The sequence below is a fragment of the Meles meles genome, chromosome 21 (assembly GCF_922984935.1).
Source record: "Meles meles chromosome 21, mMelMel3.1 paternal haplotype, whole genome shotgun sequence".
NCBI lineage: Eukaryota > Metazoa > Chordata > Mammalia > Carnivora > Mustelidae > Meles > Meles meles.
The window spans coordinates 9,327,964-9,343,636 of NC_060086.1; the positions used below are offsets into that span (position 1 = coordinate 9,327,964).

The 15,673-nt window shown below is 54.1% G+C and overlaps 1 protein-coding gene and 1 long non-coding RNA gene across 4 annotated transcripts; both read left to right on the forward strand.

The window, feature by feature from the left end:
- Positions 1 to 465: 465 nt before the first annotated feature.
- On the forward strand, positions 466 to 11,799 carry LOC123933523. 2 transcript variants are annotated; one of them, XR_006816626.1, is made up of 4 exons: positions 466 to 691; positions 2,062 to 2,240; positions 9,903 to 10,210; positions 11,125 to 11,799. It is a non-coding gene; the product is annotated as an uncharacterized LOC123933523 (long non-coding RNA). The 2 variants fall into 2 exon arrangements; XR_006816625.1 differs by lacking the exon at positions 11,125 to 11,799 and having other exon boundaries at positions 9,903 to 10,786.
- A 2,352-nt stretch (positions 11,800 to 14,151) lies between these two features.
- PPP1R35 (protein phosphatase 1 regulatory subunit 35) lies at positions 14,152 to 15,563 on the forward strand. Of its 2 annotated transcripts, XM_045992771.1 has the most exons (4): positions 14,202 to 14,673; positions 14,755 to 15,007; positions 15,091 to 15,227; positions 15,311 to 15,563. In XM_045992771.1, exons 1-4 carry the CDS (start codon positions 14,443 to 14,445, stop codon positions 15,482 to 15,484), a joined length of 795 nt encoding a protein of 264 aa, XP_045848727.1. In that variant the 5' UTR covers positions 14,202 to 14,442; the 3' UTR covers positions 15,485 to 15,563. The 2 variants fall into 2 exon arrangements, with proteins under 2 accessions (XP_045848728.1, XP_045848727.1); XM_045992772.1 differs by lacking the exon at positions 15,091 to 15,227 and having other exon boundaries at positions 14,152 to 14,673.
- Positions 15,564 to 15,673: the final 110 nt, after the last annotated feature.

Here is a 15,673-nt window from a genome sequence, read left to right on the forward strand (position 1 = left end):
GGTCAGCACACACCGCAAGTTGGCTTCTCTGTGCCTACTTCATGAGCTATCTGGGCAGAGAACCTGGTACCCAGCAAAGTCAGTCCCCTGAACACAGGGCAGTGTGGGAGGGGGACTTCAAAGCCTGATCCTGTACCTTCTCAGGCTGCAAGGAGTGCCGGGTTGACTTCTAGAGACAGACCAAGCCCCCCGGGAGCAGATAATTAGCAGTGCGCAGGAGGCGGAGCCAACTCGGAAAGACCTGGGTTCCAATCCTGCCCTTCCTGGCTGTGTGACCTTGAATAAGTGAGTGAACCTGTCTGAACCTTTCCTTATCCAGAAAATATGGTAAATATTTATTTCGCGTGGCTGTAGGAATGTGAATTGCCTGGCACAGGGCGTGGTACCTAGTGAATGGCAACAGGTGAACTGCGCTTCTAAATATATTAGAGAAGTGGTTCTCAGGGTGTGGTCCCAGACCAGCAGCACCCCGGAAGCTGGCAGAAGCTGGCAGAAATGTGGACTCTCAGACCCTACCCCAGACCCACTGAGTCAGAAGCTCCGGGGGCAGGGCCCAGCAATCTGTTTCAACCAGACAGATGAAGTTGGAGAATCATGTGCAGACGGTCAGATTCTGAAGTCTAGGACACATCAAAATCACCTGGGAGCTTGTTAAAAATACAGATTCCTGGGCTCAAAGCCAGGGATTGAGGTGAGACCTGAGAACTATATTTTAACCTGAGATGAATTTGAAGAGGGAGGAGGCATGTGCCCCAGAGGCCGCCTTGGGAGAACGTCATGGAAGGACTTGGGGTAGTCGAAGGTGGGGGTGGCTGAGGACCCCCTCGGGGTGAGAGGGGATATAAAGCTGGAAACTGGAGGAATTTGCACTTTACCCTGAAGTCACGGAGGAAGAGGGAGGACGGGCACACAATGAGGGCAGTGCGTGCCAGACGTGGCCACCCGCCCAACCCCGTGACGTCAGTCCCTAAGCCCGGGGGCCCTGGCCGCCCTGGGGTCTCTCCGGCCTCCTCCCTCGGTCCGGCGGCTGCAGGTAGGGAGAGGCCCGGCCCGAAGGCACCTCGATCTGGGGAGGGGTTTAGTGGGGGACGATAGCAGAGCGGCCGCCGAGCTGGGGGACCTGCGCGACCCGTCACCTCGCGCTCCTGGGCCCCAGGTGGCGCTGCGGAGCGCGGACGCGGGTTCCGCCCGGGCCCCGCCGCCGCCCTCTCGCCGCGCCTCCCTGGTCCCCGGGATTGGAGCTGGCAGCGACCCTAGCGGGGGCGACGGCACCGGAGGTGGAGGTGTCCGCGCACAGGGAGGGGACCCTGTGCGAGCCCCGGAGCGCGAACCTGCCCCTCCTCCTCGCGGCCCCGACGGCGTTTGCCTACGGAGGAGCCCCAGCCTGGTGTCCGCAGGGACCGCCCGCCGTGGCGACGTCGGCTGTGGCACACGGGTTCCATTTCTAGTTAAAACGACTACCCCGCCCCCACCAAGCTAGTGAGACCCGTCCCCCGTCCGGGGACAGCCGGCCCCTCTCCCCCTCTTTTCCTCCCTAGTGTTAGTGGCTCCTGTCCTAGTTGCCATGTCCACCATCACGGGCCCCTTAATTCAGGCCTAGCGGGGCTGGGTGCGTATCCATCATCTCGTTTAGTCCTGAAGGCAGACCATCCCTTAGGTCCTAAAGCCATCACGCCCTTTCCCAAATCAATAAATTGGGCTTGGCGGGGTGTGGGGGGCGGTGGGGGGTTAGTAACTCCTCTGAGAGCTCACAGTTAGTGATATGGGATGGGACACAGGTCTGCCGGGCTGGAGCCCATGTTACCTTCTCTCTCTCTCTCTCTCTCCCTCTCTGAGCCCCACCTCTGTCCTTGAGGGCCACGTGTTCCTGTTGTGTAGGTGGTGCACTGCACAACTTTATAATCAACGTAGATCTATGGAAACATTAGGGCAATTTTCCATTGCATGGCAGTGAAGGGATTTACCGAAGGGGCACATTTTTCTGAGGGGCCCAAAGTCGCCTTCGGGGCTGCCCTAGTGTTCCTGTAGCCGCCTCTCCAAGTTTGTTCCTCCTCTTCCCAGCAGGTGCACCTGGCATCCAGATTCCACACTGCACTGGGCTTTCTGCAGGAGCAAGGAGGTCTTCATAGAGCCCGGCCCAAGGGATCTAATGTCAGGTGACAGGGCATGGCACTACTCCTCAGTGGGATCTGTGTGTGTTGGGGTCACCTCGTCTGCCAGGCCGTAACTACCTCTTAGAGGTGAGAGCGTCTTGTGAGCAAGATAAGATTTTCCTGGCGGGATTCCTGGGGGTGGCCGAGGCCAGGTGGATGAGACCCATGAGCCAGGCCTGTTGAGCCTCTAAGCTGATACTATAAGGGCTACAGGGAGGAATCCTCCCCTTCCCAGAGCCACACTGGGCACCCCGCAGTTTTGAGGGTGGACACAGAGGAGATCTGAGAGGAGGGACATGGTCTGAGGACCATGGAGCTCATTGCCTGGATGGTTCCAGCACCAAGTGGGGCAGAGGTGATGCTGGGAGTGGAGTGACAGAAGCTGGCCTGGGGTCTGGAGAGGCGGAGCAAAGGATATGGAGGGCCAGTCTCCTGGAAGTGGAGGAGGGGAGGGATACCGAGACTGCATTGGGTGCGGGGGAGGGGGACACCCTGGACTGGGATCCCTGGCCTGAGGGTGTGGAAGGAATAGGAGAGTTTGATCGGATTGGGGGACCCTGGTCTTGGTGCCCAGTGTCCCGGCTTAGCTTCGGGCTGTGGTGGGGCTCTCTTGGAATGCTGGCTTCCCCTCTTCCTTCCTTTGAGCCTGTACCCTGTCTTACCTCAGTGCCTTGCTCACTGGATGACTCCCAAAGCACAGAACCTGCTCCATGCCTCCGGCAATCCCTGCACCCACTTTGTGCTTTTAGGATTTCCTCTATTGCCAAGCCGCAGCCAGGACCTCAGACTCAACTCTTTAAAGTTGTATCAGAGTGGCTGCTGCTTCCTGCGGTGCCCGGTGGGCCTGGCTGTTGTGGGCACATCTGTACAGACTTCCTGAGCTGCTGCTCAAGGCTGGGAGTGAGGCTTGGGAGGCTGGATGGGGAGGCTGCCTTGGCCAGTGGGGCAGGGAGATGCTGGAATCCTGGGGAGAAGGGAGGGTCCTGGGCAGGAGAGAGGAAGGGGCTGGTTGCAGGAGATGCTGAGAGGAGGAGATCAGGTCTTGCCTTGGGTGGAGGCAAAAGATTGAAGTTTGTGTGTGTGTGTGTGTGTGTGTGTATGCGGTTTGGGGGAGGGGATGTCCTGTCTGGAACATAGGCTGCTCGGAAATCAATTTATATAGCTCCCCTCCGCTTTTAAAATGAGAAGATTGAGGCCCAAAAGGAGACAGATGGTGTTGCTGGAGGGGGCTGGCGTTGGGAGGCCGGTCCTTTGACTTCTGGCCCCGGGCCCAGTCCTGTGTGGGGTGTGAGTCCCTCCTACTCGTCTCTCTGTCCCCAAGAGCAGACTTTGGACCTGGGGCTGCGAATGTGGTGTCCGTGCACACGCACACTTCTTCAGCCACCCCGCATGGGTGTGGAAGGCCTCTCCCTCTGCCGAGTTCACTTCTTGCTGGGCTCCCCAGTTCTTCCTCGCAGCCCGTCCATCCCCCCAGCCCAGCACCAACTCAGCTCCGGCTCTCCGCTCAGCCCGTTGGCCCCAGAGCAACAAGCCTTTCTTCAGCCTAGTTTGTGCATAGGGAAGGTCCTGGGCGTCTGGGGATTTTCTTAGGTCGAGGGACTGACACTGTGCATAGCAGAGATGAACTTGTGGGGGTCCGGTGCTGATTCCGAGGGCTCTTCTCGCACAGCCCGGGGTTTCGCTCTCCTAAAACTCAGTGTCTAAGGCCTCGGTTTCTTGAGCATGCTACCTGGCCGCCACGACTACCTGATACTGTGGATGTGATTGGAGACCCGCTGCGGGACACCGCCCTCCAACCCCGGATCTTAAGATGTTGGAGGCCACTGGATGGGCATGGCTAGACATAGACCCTCCCCACTAACTTCTTCCCATGGAGCCGATATGACTCCCCCATCTCTTTCCCCACACAGAAGGCCCCCCCCACCCCGGGCAGTCATTCCTCTATCATGTCAAGAGCAGGGTCCCCTCCCCAGCGCCTCCAGCACTCTGCCCGTCTCCCGCCTCCCACTCTTCGTCCTCCTGCCTTCACCTGTTTGCTTTGGCAACTCTCTGGAGCCTGGGGGAGCCCTCTCAGGACAAAAATGGTCCTTCAAGACCAAATCCTTCCCACTATGGGGACGCTGCCAAGGTAAGAGTGTGGGTGAGATCCTGGGGAACACGGTGGCTGGAGCCTGGGGTGCAGCCCAGACCTTTCCCCTAGCTGTATTAGTTTTCTGGGGCTGCTGGAGAAGTTGCCACAGACTTGGTGGCGTCAAACACCAGATATTCATCCTCCCACAGTGCTGGAGGCCAGAAGTCTGCGATCAGTTTCCCCGAGCTGAAATCAAGGTGTGAGGAGAGCTGGGCTCCCTCCCGAGGCTCCAGAAGAGAACACATTTTTTGTTTCGTCCAGCCTCTAGTGGCCACATCACTCGGATCTCTGTCCCATTGTCTCCTTCTCTTCTGTGTCACGTCTCCGGTTGCCTCCCTCTTTTAAGGGATGGGGCCTCATATCTCTGGGAGGTCATTATTCAGCCTCCTACACCAGCAAAGTCTGGAGGGGAACGACCACATTGCTCCCCAAGTTGTGCATCCCAAATGGTATTTGCCAAAAGCCTTCTTTCATGCCCCCTGCCCACCTGCAGGTTGGGAAGCTAGGGGTTGTGGGTAAGAACTTGGGTAGTCAGATAGACCCCAAGGAATGGGCTGGGGCATCACCACTTACCAGCTGTCATTCTCAAAGTATGGGCCACGGCCAGCAGAATGACTCTGGGAGTTTATTAGAAATGTAATTTCTGGGGGCACCTGGGTGGCTCAGTGGGTTAAAGCCTCTTCCTTTGGCTCAGGTTATGATCCCAGGGTCCTGGGATCGAGCCCCACATCTGGCTCTCTGCTCAGCAGGGAGCCTGCTTCCCTTCCTCTCTCTCTGCCTGCCTCTTTGCCTACTTGTGATCTCTGTCTGTCAAATAAATAAATAAAATCTTAAAAAAAAAGAGAGAAATGTAATTTCTTAGGGGCACCTGGGTGGTGCAGTCTGTCAAGCCCCCGACTTTTGGTTTCAGCTCAGGTCATGATCTCAGGGTTGTGAGATCGAGCCCTGTGTCCGGCTCCATGCTTGGTGCAAAGTCTGCTTGTCCCTCTCCCTCCCCCCTGCTTCCTTTTGGGCACGGGCTTGCTCTCTCTCTCGAATCAATAAAATCATTTTTTAAAAATTAAAAAAAAATGTGAATAAGACCTCCAACAAACACACAGTGATTGGTAGAATGAAAAGAAGTCAGGTCCACGCAGGCCTTACCGTGTGCTTGGATCTTCAGGGTAGCTGCTCAAAAGATATTTATAGCATAAACGAAGGAAGGAGCCATCCAATGAGTAATAATGGAATACGAATGGTGTGTTTTTCACTTACTTGACAAACACTTTCTGAGTCCGTTTGGGGCCTGCCTGGTGCGACAGGTAATTCCCCAGAGTCCCCGACCTTGCCAGGTTGCAGCGGAGAGGGGGTAAATGGATGTTCGCAGTGCAGGGTGAGAAGGGCCCCAGCTAGGGGGTGTTTGGATGGGCTGTCCAGGAGCCCACAGATGGAAGGGAGGAAACCGCTGTGGATTTTCGTGCTTTCAGATGTGTGTTATCTTTTGCAACCCTGAAAAGAGCACCAGCATATGGTCTCTTTCCTATGCCCACTTGCCGCATGCCCGGGAGCAGAAGGCTTGGCCTTTGTGCTCGAAGGTCTATTTCCTCCCCTGCAAAATGGGAATCAGGACACCCCCCGGGGTCTTGCTTTAAGCAGCACGCCTAGCTTAAGGGAGGTTCTGAAAGCCGTTCAATCTCTCCTTGTAGTTTCCCCAGCAATCCTGTGATGTAGGTATTAACATTCACTTCAAGTCCAGAAGAGAGAGAAATATGTTAGAGACCTAGGCCAAGGTTAGTTACTGCAATCCAGCCCAAATTGAGGCATTGAGCTCCCTGCAGCAGGGGGGCAGAGGATGAAAGGGATGGTTACTATCGTGACAGTTCCGTAATTTACATAACAAAAGGAGGCCACTGAGTTCCTACCCGGAACCCTTAGCCTGGCTGGCCCTCTCGGGCTCCAGCTCCCAGCTAAAGGCTCGGCGGCAGCACTGTTTCTTCACGGAAGCTGCAACTGAGTCACAGGCCTGCTTTGATTCAAGGGGAAGGGACCCAGACCCCACCTCTCAAGGGACGGAGCAGCAAAGAAATTTTGACCACTAAAAAAAAAAAAAAATAAATAAATCCCAAATTGTCAGCATCAGGGCTAGTGTTTACAACCTGAAAAGAGTACTTTTCTCTTATTTGACAAACATTTATTTTCTGTCTGTGTGGCAGACCCTGTCCTGGGCTCTGGGGAACACGGGCCCCCACTCCCTTGTCTGAGCATAAGTGGGAGACAGGTGCCCTGGGCCCTGGCCCTCTGGCCCTACCAGATGGAGACCAGGGGTCTCCTAAGCTCTGATGTCTCCTCTGCTTTGAGCCCCCAGGTTCTGAGAGAGAGCCACTCTGTGCCTGGGCGACCCGTGGGGGCAGCGTGGGGGAGGTGGGGACAGTGTGGGGGCCAAGACACAGGCCCAGAAGGGGAAGGCTTTGGAGGCTGGCTTCAGCTTTGGACGAGAGAGAATGGAGGTGTGTGGGGGCTGGGCCCGTCATCCCAGTAGTTCTGGGGAGAAAAGTCCCTTTGCTCACGAGACCCCCACAGGCTCAGCAGTGACGGACACCAGCAGGCTCTGGACCCAGTTTCCTTCTCTGCCATCCTGGACCCCTGCTGGAACCTCTGCCCCCAGACTTTGGGTCCCCTCAGCCTCCTCCTTTCCCCTCTACCCCATCCCTCCTTAAGTTTCTGCATAGCTGTCCAAGCTGAGGTTACTACTGGGGACCACTTGGTCCCTTCATACTGTCCCAAGACCCCAGTACCTCACCTCTGCCCCCATGACCTCATCTCTCCTCTCTGCCCCCCTGTCGTTTCCTGTTTGGTTGGCACGGGCAGATGGTCCTGGAGCTACTACAGAGCGTGGCATCGAGGGCGTCTGATCCTTCTCTTACACCAGCTGCCCTCGGGCTATAGAAGGGCCTCACACCAGCACCCCCCCTTGTCTGATCTAGAGGTTTCTCTGAAATCACCCTTCGCCCTTGAGAACCCCCAACATCGCCTGAGTGTCCAGTCACGTTGAGTAACACGCTGCCTCCAGCTCATTGTTTTGAGGTCCTGACTCCCTGCTAAGCAGAGATCTGCGTCCCAAGGTAAGGCCAGCAGCTTCCTGCATGTCCTTTTGCAAAAATTCCCCTGACACGTGACCCCATTGTCCAGGACTGTGGCTGCATCTTTCGCGGCTCTAAGCCCACCCGCCCTGCTCATGGCCTCCATCCCCCCTTCATGTAACTCCAGCCTCTCCCTGGGCTCTCTTAGGCCCTAAGTAGCCGGCATCCACTTTTTTTTTTTTTTAAGATTTTATTTTTCATTTGACAGATCACAAGCAGAGAAAGAGGCAGGCAGAGAGAGAGAGAGGGAGAAGCAGGCTCCCGACTGAGCAGAGAGCCCAATGAGGAGCTCGATCCCAGGACCCTGAGATCATGACCTGAGCCCAAGGCAGAGGCTTAACCCACTGAGCCACCCAGGTGCCCCTGGCATCCACTTTTTATTCCGTATATTGACATTAAGGATATTTCCCTTCCCAGCCAGCCCAGGCCCTCACTTCCAGTAGGCTCCCCCATGCTGCGCCCAGCTCCACTCAGTTCTGCATACCCCCAACCTTGAATATCTGTTTCTGCTTTCCCAGCTTCATCCAGTTTCCCCTTCTTCATTCTCTTTGACGCTACCCAGCCTGTAGACAGCTTCTGTTGCATGAGACCCTGTTCCCCACCCTCAACTGTCCATCCCAGAAGCTGGCCTCACCCCCTATCCCTGGAGACTCACATGTAAGGGGTCTCATCTTGGCCCCCTTGTTTCTTTCCCTGTTGCTGGGTGGGGGAGGGCACAGGTCAGAAGCTCGGGGTCAGTTCGCTGGCCTGCAACTTGACCTTGCTCTCCTCTCTGGATCAGGAGAAAGGAGCGGTGGGCTCAGGCCACGATATCTCAGACTTGACCTTCTGTTGGGGGTGGGGGTCTGCCCTGCCAGCCCCTGAGATCAGGCAGGATGGGAAAGGGGGCTCGGAACATGGGTGTGTATGTGTGTGTGTGTGTGTGTGTGTGTGTGTTTGGACGTGGGTCACAGCCGTTGGAAGTGCAAGGTCCGTGACTCACTCTTCACCACTCCCTGTGTGACAGGGGCACAGTGTGGACATGTCTCTGGGCTGGCCCCCACCTGTAGGCAGCTCCCAGTTTGGGAGATGGAAAGTGAGGGTCCTTGCGGGTGGAGTTTGCAGAGGGTGGGGGTGGAGGGCTCTTGCCTCATTTCTTTGACTTGGCTTGGCTGTACTGGAGAGTAGCTTCCTGTGGGGACTTTGCCCTTCCCCTGCCTCCTCCTCCCTTGCAGGGCTCCTCAGCTGCCCTCTGCAATGGTCCCAGCCACTCTGTGGGTCACTGCATTGGAGACATCCCACTGCCCCTCAGCAGCCTGGTCCCTTGAAGGACTTCTGACTCCATCCTGTCTCCAGTCCTACCTAACCCCCCCCCCCCCCCATAGCGCCTGGCCCAGCAGAAGCTCAGGAGGACCTTGAATGACCCCTGCCAGCACTCAGACTCACTTTCCCCAAACGAGGATCCAGGTCTGGGATCACCCCTCCCAGATGACCAAAGGGAACCCCATTGCCTGGGGGGGTCTAACCCATCAAGACAGAACCTAGGGGCCTCAAGCATGACTCCTTCCTGGGGCCCTCTCTCCTCTCCCCACCCCTCCCTGGATGGGAGATGATGCAGAACTGGGACCTCCCAGCCTGGGTTTGGTGGGGGCGGTAGAGGGAGGGGTTGGGCAATCTCAGGTGGTAGGGTCAGGGAAACTTCTCTCCTTCTCCCCTCTTTTGCTTGGAGTGTCGGGGGTGGGCAGTTACCGGACCATATTTTAAATTTCTCTCCTAATTCTTTCCTCCCGGGTTCCCCCTTCCCACCTTCTGCCGTCTCCAGACAGGGCTTGGTTTGGTGTGACACGGAATCGAAATCCCTCTTTGCAGAAGAGGGTCCAGCTCTAGAACATGCCACTCTGAGGAGACTCTAAAGTTAAGGGTAGAAAAGGAGTCTCTCCTCAGAGCCTTCTCAAAGGGGAGTTTTGTTGTTGTTGTTGTTGTTTTAAAGATTTTATTTATTTATTTGACAGAGAGAGATCACAAGTGGGCAGAGAGGCAGGCAGAGAGAGTGGGGGGGAAGCAGTTTCTCCACTGAGCAGAGAGCCTGACTCAGGGCCCCATCCCAGGACCCTGAGACCATGACCCGAGCTGAAGGCAGAGGCTTAACACACTGAGCCACCCAGGGGCCCTGTTTTTTGTTTTTTTTTTAAGATTTTCTTTATTTGACAGAGATCACAAGTAGGCAGAGAGACAGGTGGGGGGGGGGGCGGGGAGCAGGCTCCCTGCTGAGGAGAGAGCCCGATGCGGGGCTCGATCCCAGGATCCTGGGATCATGACCTGAGCCGAAGGCAGAGGCTTAACCCACTGAGCCACCCAGGCGCCCCTGTTGTTGCTTTTTTTTAACAGGAAAAGCAATTCTAAGCCTCTCAGCTGGTCCAGCCAACAAAGTCTTAGGAAGAATGGGGGCAGGACTGGGACCCCTCGTTCGCTCCCCTCCACCCACCCATCCTCACATTTGTATTGCTTCTTTAATTTCAGTTGCCGAGGAACTTTCTACTTCCTGGAGGCCTCTCATAAGCCTGCAAATCGAATAGCTTGTTCTTCTTTCTGTGTCCGGGCCTAGGAAGAGGTAGTGGCTACATTTGAAGGCTGAAATGGAGTACCTGGACATACCAAGTTCATGGCTAGGGCTCCTGTAGGGCCTCTACATCCCTCAGCTCGGCCCAGGCGTGTGGATTACCTTCAAGTTTCAGCTCCAACACTTCCCATGTGCCAAAGCGACCTCAGCCTCCTTTTAACAAGCAAACACAACTTTTTGTCATTGAAATGCTCAAATATATACAAGAGTAAGGGAAATGTTATAATAACCCCCCACGTACCCATCACCCATCTTCAGCAATCATCCACATTTGGCCAGTCCTGTTTCGCTACACAACTGCCCTCACACACTGCTCCTCGTCCCCAAACCAACATCGCCGTTAGTTAACATTTTTATTAAGATCCTTGTAGGTTCACATGCAGTTGTGAGAAATGACACAGAAGGATCCCTGGTACACTTTCCCCAGTTTTCCCCCACGGTACCTGCTGGAGACTGAAGATTTTTGTCTCCTCCCCCCACCCCAAATCCATTTGTTGAAACCGAATCCCCAGTGTGTTGGTCTTCAGAAGTGGGGTCTTTGGGAGGTGATCAGGTGATTATTGCTCTTATGAAAGAGACCCCAGGGAACTCCCTTTCCCTTCCACCATGTGAGGACACAGTGAGCAGATAACCATCCATAGACCAGGAAATGGTTCCTTCCTAGACATTGAATCTGCCAGCACCTTGATCTTGGACTTCCCAGCCTATAGGACTATGAAAAATAAATTTCTGGGGGCGCCTGGGTGGCTCAGTTGGTTAAGCATCTGCCTTCGGCTCAGCTCCTGATCCCAGTGTCCTGGGATCAAGCCCCGCATCGGGCTCTCTGCTCAGCAGGGAGCCTGCTTCCCTTCCTCTCTCTCTGCCTGCCTCTCTGCCTACTTGTGATCTCTCTCTCTGTCAAATAAATAAATAAATCTTAATAAATTTCTGTTGTTTATAGCCACCCAGTGTATAGTATTCTGTTAGGGAAGCCCGAGCAGACAAAGACAGTAACATTTTGCAAAACTATACTCTACCATCTCAAGGATACTGACATTTGTATAATCTACCAATCTTATTTAGATTTCCTACTTTTATACTCTGTGTATACATTAATTCTATACAATTTTATCCTCCGTGTAGGTTCCTGCAGCTACCAGCACAGTAAAGAAAACGAACAGTTCCAACATCAAAGGATCTCTGGTATTACCCTTTTATGACCATGCCCACTTCCCTCCCTCCACCTCCTCCACTTTATCCCTAACACTTGGCAATCACTAAATCTGTCTTCCATTTCTATATTTTGGTCAGATAAATGGAACATGTGGCATGTGATATTTTGGGATTGGCATTGATAATAATAATTATTATTAATATAATATAATATTATATATAATATCATATATTATTATATATAATATATAATAATGATAAATATTATTATTATTTTGCTCATTATAACCTACCCAATTCATCTAAGTTGTCATAAATCAATAGGTTGTTCCTTTTGATTGCTGCTTAGTATTCTGTGGAATGGATATACCATAATTTAACTCTTTACCTGGCGAAGGACATTTGGGTTGTTTCCAGTTCTTGGCTATTAGGAATAAAGCTGCTATAAAGATGTGTAAAGTGTTTGAAGTGCCAAGGGATATGAAATTAGCTACCACATTCTGGGGACCACAGGTGCTTACTGGGTCCATCATTGTTTCTAATGACTTTTCAGTGGACAGAATTAGAATATACTTTTCGGGACACCTGGGTGGCTCAGTTGGTTAAGTGTCTGCCTTCGGCTGGGGTCATGATCACAGGGTCCTGGGATTGAGTCCCGCATGGGGCTCCTGAGCAGGGAGTCTGCTTCTCCCTTTCCCTCTGTCTGCTGCTCCCCCTGCTTGTGCTCTGTCAAATAAATAAAATCCTTTTAAAAAAGAATTAGGATATACTATTCTCCCTTCCTTCCTTCAAGATCCCATTCATTTACTTGTCAGAGCACAAACAGGGGGAGCAGCAGACAATGGGAGAAGCAGGCTCCTCACTGAGCAAGGAGCCTCATGTGGGACTTGATTCTAGGACCCTGGGATCACAAGCCCAAAGCCGAAGACAGACGCCCAACCTACTGAGCCACCCAGGCGTGCCTAGAATATACTTTTCAACTAAAAATACAACAGGAAGGGGCGCCTGGGTGGCTCAGTGGGTTAATGCCTCTGCCTTTGGCTCAGGTCATGATCCCAGGGTCCTGGGATCGAGCCCTGCATCCGGCTCTCTGCTCAGCAGGAAGCCTGCTCCCCCCCCCCCCCCCGCCTGCCTCCCTGCCTACTTGTGATCTCTATAAATAAATAATAAATAAATAAATAAATAAATAAATAAAATCTTAAAAAAAAATACAACAGGAATTCTTAAGCCACTTCCTAAATTCAAGACAAAAGGGGAATTTGCATAACACCATTGATTTTGTCTGTGTATCTCTTTTCAACTATGCCATAATTCCATTTTGATATATCAACATAATTATGCTTTAGCCTACAAAATTTCACCGGTTCCTAATATTACTACTGAATACAATTTAAGATTTCAAGGCAGGTTTTTGTTGTTGTTGTTGTTGTTAAGATTTTATTTATTTATTTGTCAGAGAGAGAGAGAGAGAGAGAGAGAGCGAGCAGGTGTACAAATAGGGAGAGTGGCAGGCAGAGGGAGAAGCAGACTCCCTGCTGAGCAGGAACCCTGAAGTGGGGCTCGATCCCATGACCCTGGGATCATGACCTGAGCTGAACGCAGATGCCCAACGGAACCACCCTGGCATCCTTTTTTTTTTTTAAAGGGGGTTAATTTTGTTCTTACGGTAGATCTTTGAGTACAGTTAAATTACTGTGTTTTCAAGCCATTCAGAAGACTTCCCTTCTGTGTAGATACACATTCAGGTTCATTTGTTTCATTTTACTTTCAATTTAGGGACTGATTTTTTTTTAAATTAATTTTTGTCATATAATCATGGAACACATACGTTTCCAAAGTCAAATACACAAAATAAAGTATATTCAAAGTCCAGCCTCTTTTCCTTTTATTCTGCTCTCTCCTTTTTTTTTTTAAAGATTTTATTTATTTGACAGACAGAGATCACAAGTAGGCAGAGATGCAGGCAGAGAGAGAGGGGGAAGCAGGCTCCCTGCTGAGCGGAGAGCCCGATGAGGGTTCGATCCCAGGACCCTGGGATCATGACCTGAGCTGAAGGCAGAGGCCACCCAGGCGCCGCCCTGTTCTCTTCTCAATGTCAGCAACCATTAAGTTGTTATACTTCCACTTCTAAACCGCCCCCCCCAAAATATTTACATTTGTGTCTTCCTACTCTCACAGATGAACAGTAGAGGGAATTTACATATTTTCTTATTCCTCTCTTCAGCAGGAAAGCCTGCAGTGTGTCACCCCAGAGATACTCGGAAACATTCTGTGTGTGTAAAATGAGGGCAGCTGTGCATTCCACATGACCTTCCACAGCAGTTTCTGGTAAGATAAAACTTGTGAAAAACTGCAAAGTGGTACACAGACGTGCCTGTTGACTGAATATTAACCCCTTTTGGGGAGAGCCTCAAAAGTCATGCGCCCGACTTAGCACATTTTGCACAAGAGGAAACAGGCGCACAGAACTGAGGACCTGCCCCAAGGAACACAAGAAGCGGACAAGCAATCCAGTCTCCTGCCCTGTCTAGGAGTCCAGAATAAATCCACCGGAACTTTCTTTTTAAAAAAAACTGTATTCAATCTACAGATACTTATTTTTATAGAGACGAATATTTTAGGGAACCCTCCACGGGGACAAAGTCACAAAAGGCCCTAAAGGCGGAATGAGGCAGTCCTCGCCTCATTCACTTCGTGGGCAACCACGAACGCCCAGAGTCCAGCAAGGAGCCCGGGGCTGGGCTCTGCGAGCCCCGCGCTCACTCATCCTGGGAAGCTCTACTGGTCCCACTTCGGTCCCAGTCCCGGAACGCCGGGAGACGCTGCGGAGGCAATGACGAGGGAGGGCCAATGCGGGGCCCCTTGACCTAAAGCTGTCCTGTTTGGCGCCTCGACAGAAGGGACTGACAGACACACTCTGGACTCGAGCAGAAGTCAGGTAAATACCCTGCAGGATAAACACGCCGTGTCCAGGTTTCCAAAGGCGAAATGGCCCTCGTGAGGGCCCGTAGGGCCTCCATCGGTGGCGGTTCCGAAACTCCGGCTTAGGGGCGGGGCCGAGGTTTTGCGGGCGGAAGCCCGCGGGAGAAAGGGAGCCGAGCAACGGAAATGACGCTTAGTAGCGCCAATGGGATGGCGCGGGGGCTGGTCTTCCCGCCCCTTTGGGTAGGAGCAAGCGGTTTCCGGTAGCGGTGTTTGGGAGGGGTGGCGGAGGGGGCTGGTGGTGGCCAATTCGTGTCCCGTGACCCCCGGCCTCCCGAGACCTTGCATCCCGGCAGCCACACCAAGATGATGGGCTGTGGGGAGGCACAGCTGGAGTTGGTCGAAGGGGAGGAGGCCGTGGCGGCTCCTGGGCCACCCCCAGAACCCCGCGCCCCGGAGCCCAGAGCCCCAGTGCCCGAACCTGGCCTGGACTTGAGCCTGAGCTCGCGGTCCGAGACCCCCGAGCAGCCGACTGGCTGCCCCGGCCGGCGGAAGGGGCGGGCGGATCGGCGGGGCGGTGCCCGCAAGGGGCGGCAGGTGAGCCGGGGGGCAGGTCTGGCCGCCAGCCCGCAGACAAGCCCGCGCGCATCTCTTCACCGTCCCGCTCTCTGCTCCCAGGTCCGCTTTCGCTTGGCGCCGCTCTCCCCCGTGCGGTCCGAACCCACGCCGGCCGCCGCAGCACCTAGCGAGCAGCCCGCGGCACCGCAGGACCTGGGGGCGCCCGCGCAGCAGAGCAGCCTGGCATTGAGCCTCGAGTTGCAGGCCGCGCGGGCTGCAGCCGGGGGCCAGTTCGATGCGGCGAAGGCCGTGGAGGAACAGCTGAGAAAGTCGTTCCAGACCCGCTGCGGCCTGGAGGAGAGCGTGGCCGAGGGTGAGAGAGAGAGAGACGCCCGGCGGGGCGCGGGAAGTGGGGCTGAGAGGCGCCGCTCACCTCCGCTCCCCCTGCGGTCTCAGGGCTGAACGTGCCGCGCTCCAAGCGGCTCTTCCGAGACCTGGTGAGCCTGCAGGTGCCCGAGGAACAGGTTCTAAACGCTGCGCTGAGGGAGAAACTGGCGCTGCTGCCACCGCAGGCCCGAGCCCCGCCCCCAAAGGTGAGGGACCTGGGCTTGTTTCCGTGTCGTGCCCCTTTCCCCTTCCCGAGTGTAACCTTGCTTTGGGCTCCACTTCCCAACAGGAGCCACCTGGGTCAGGGCCAGACATGACCATCCTTTGTGACCCAGAAACATTGTTTTATGAGTCTCCACACCTGACCCTGGATGGTCTGCCTCCTCTCCGTCTTCAACTCCGGCCCCGCCCTTCAGAGGATACCTTCCTCATGCACCGGACACTGAGGCGCTGGGAAGCGTAGACGTGGAGGCTCCCCGGATTGCTAGTTAATATTTTTGTGTTGAAACTATTTTCCAGAATAAAATGGTTTTGCTGACAAATGGGACTCTTCTTGGGAGCCTTAAAATGGGGTCAGGCCTCAGGGTGGGAAGCTGTCCGGGAGTCAAGTTTTGGGCCTTTTTGGAACTTGGTAGTGATGGCAGGTTGAGAA

Coding starts and splice junctions, on each gene's coding strand:
- PPP1R35 (XM_045992771.1), top strand. CDS start 14,443: ATGATGGGCTGTGGGGAGGCACAGCTGGAGTTGGTCGAAGGGGAGGAG. Junction 14,674..14,754: donor GTGCCCGCAAGGGGCGGCAG/GTGAGCCGGGGG, acceptor CTCTGCTCCCAG/GTCCGCTTTCGCTTGGCGCC. Junction 15,008..15,090: donor GGAGGAGAGCGTGGCCGAGG/GTGAGAGAGAGA, acceptor CTGCGGTCTCAG/GGCTGAACGTGCCGCGCTCC.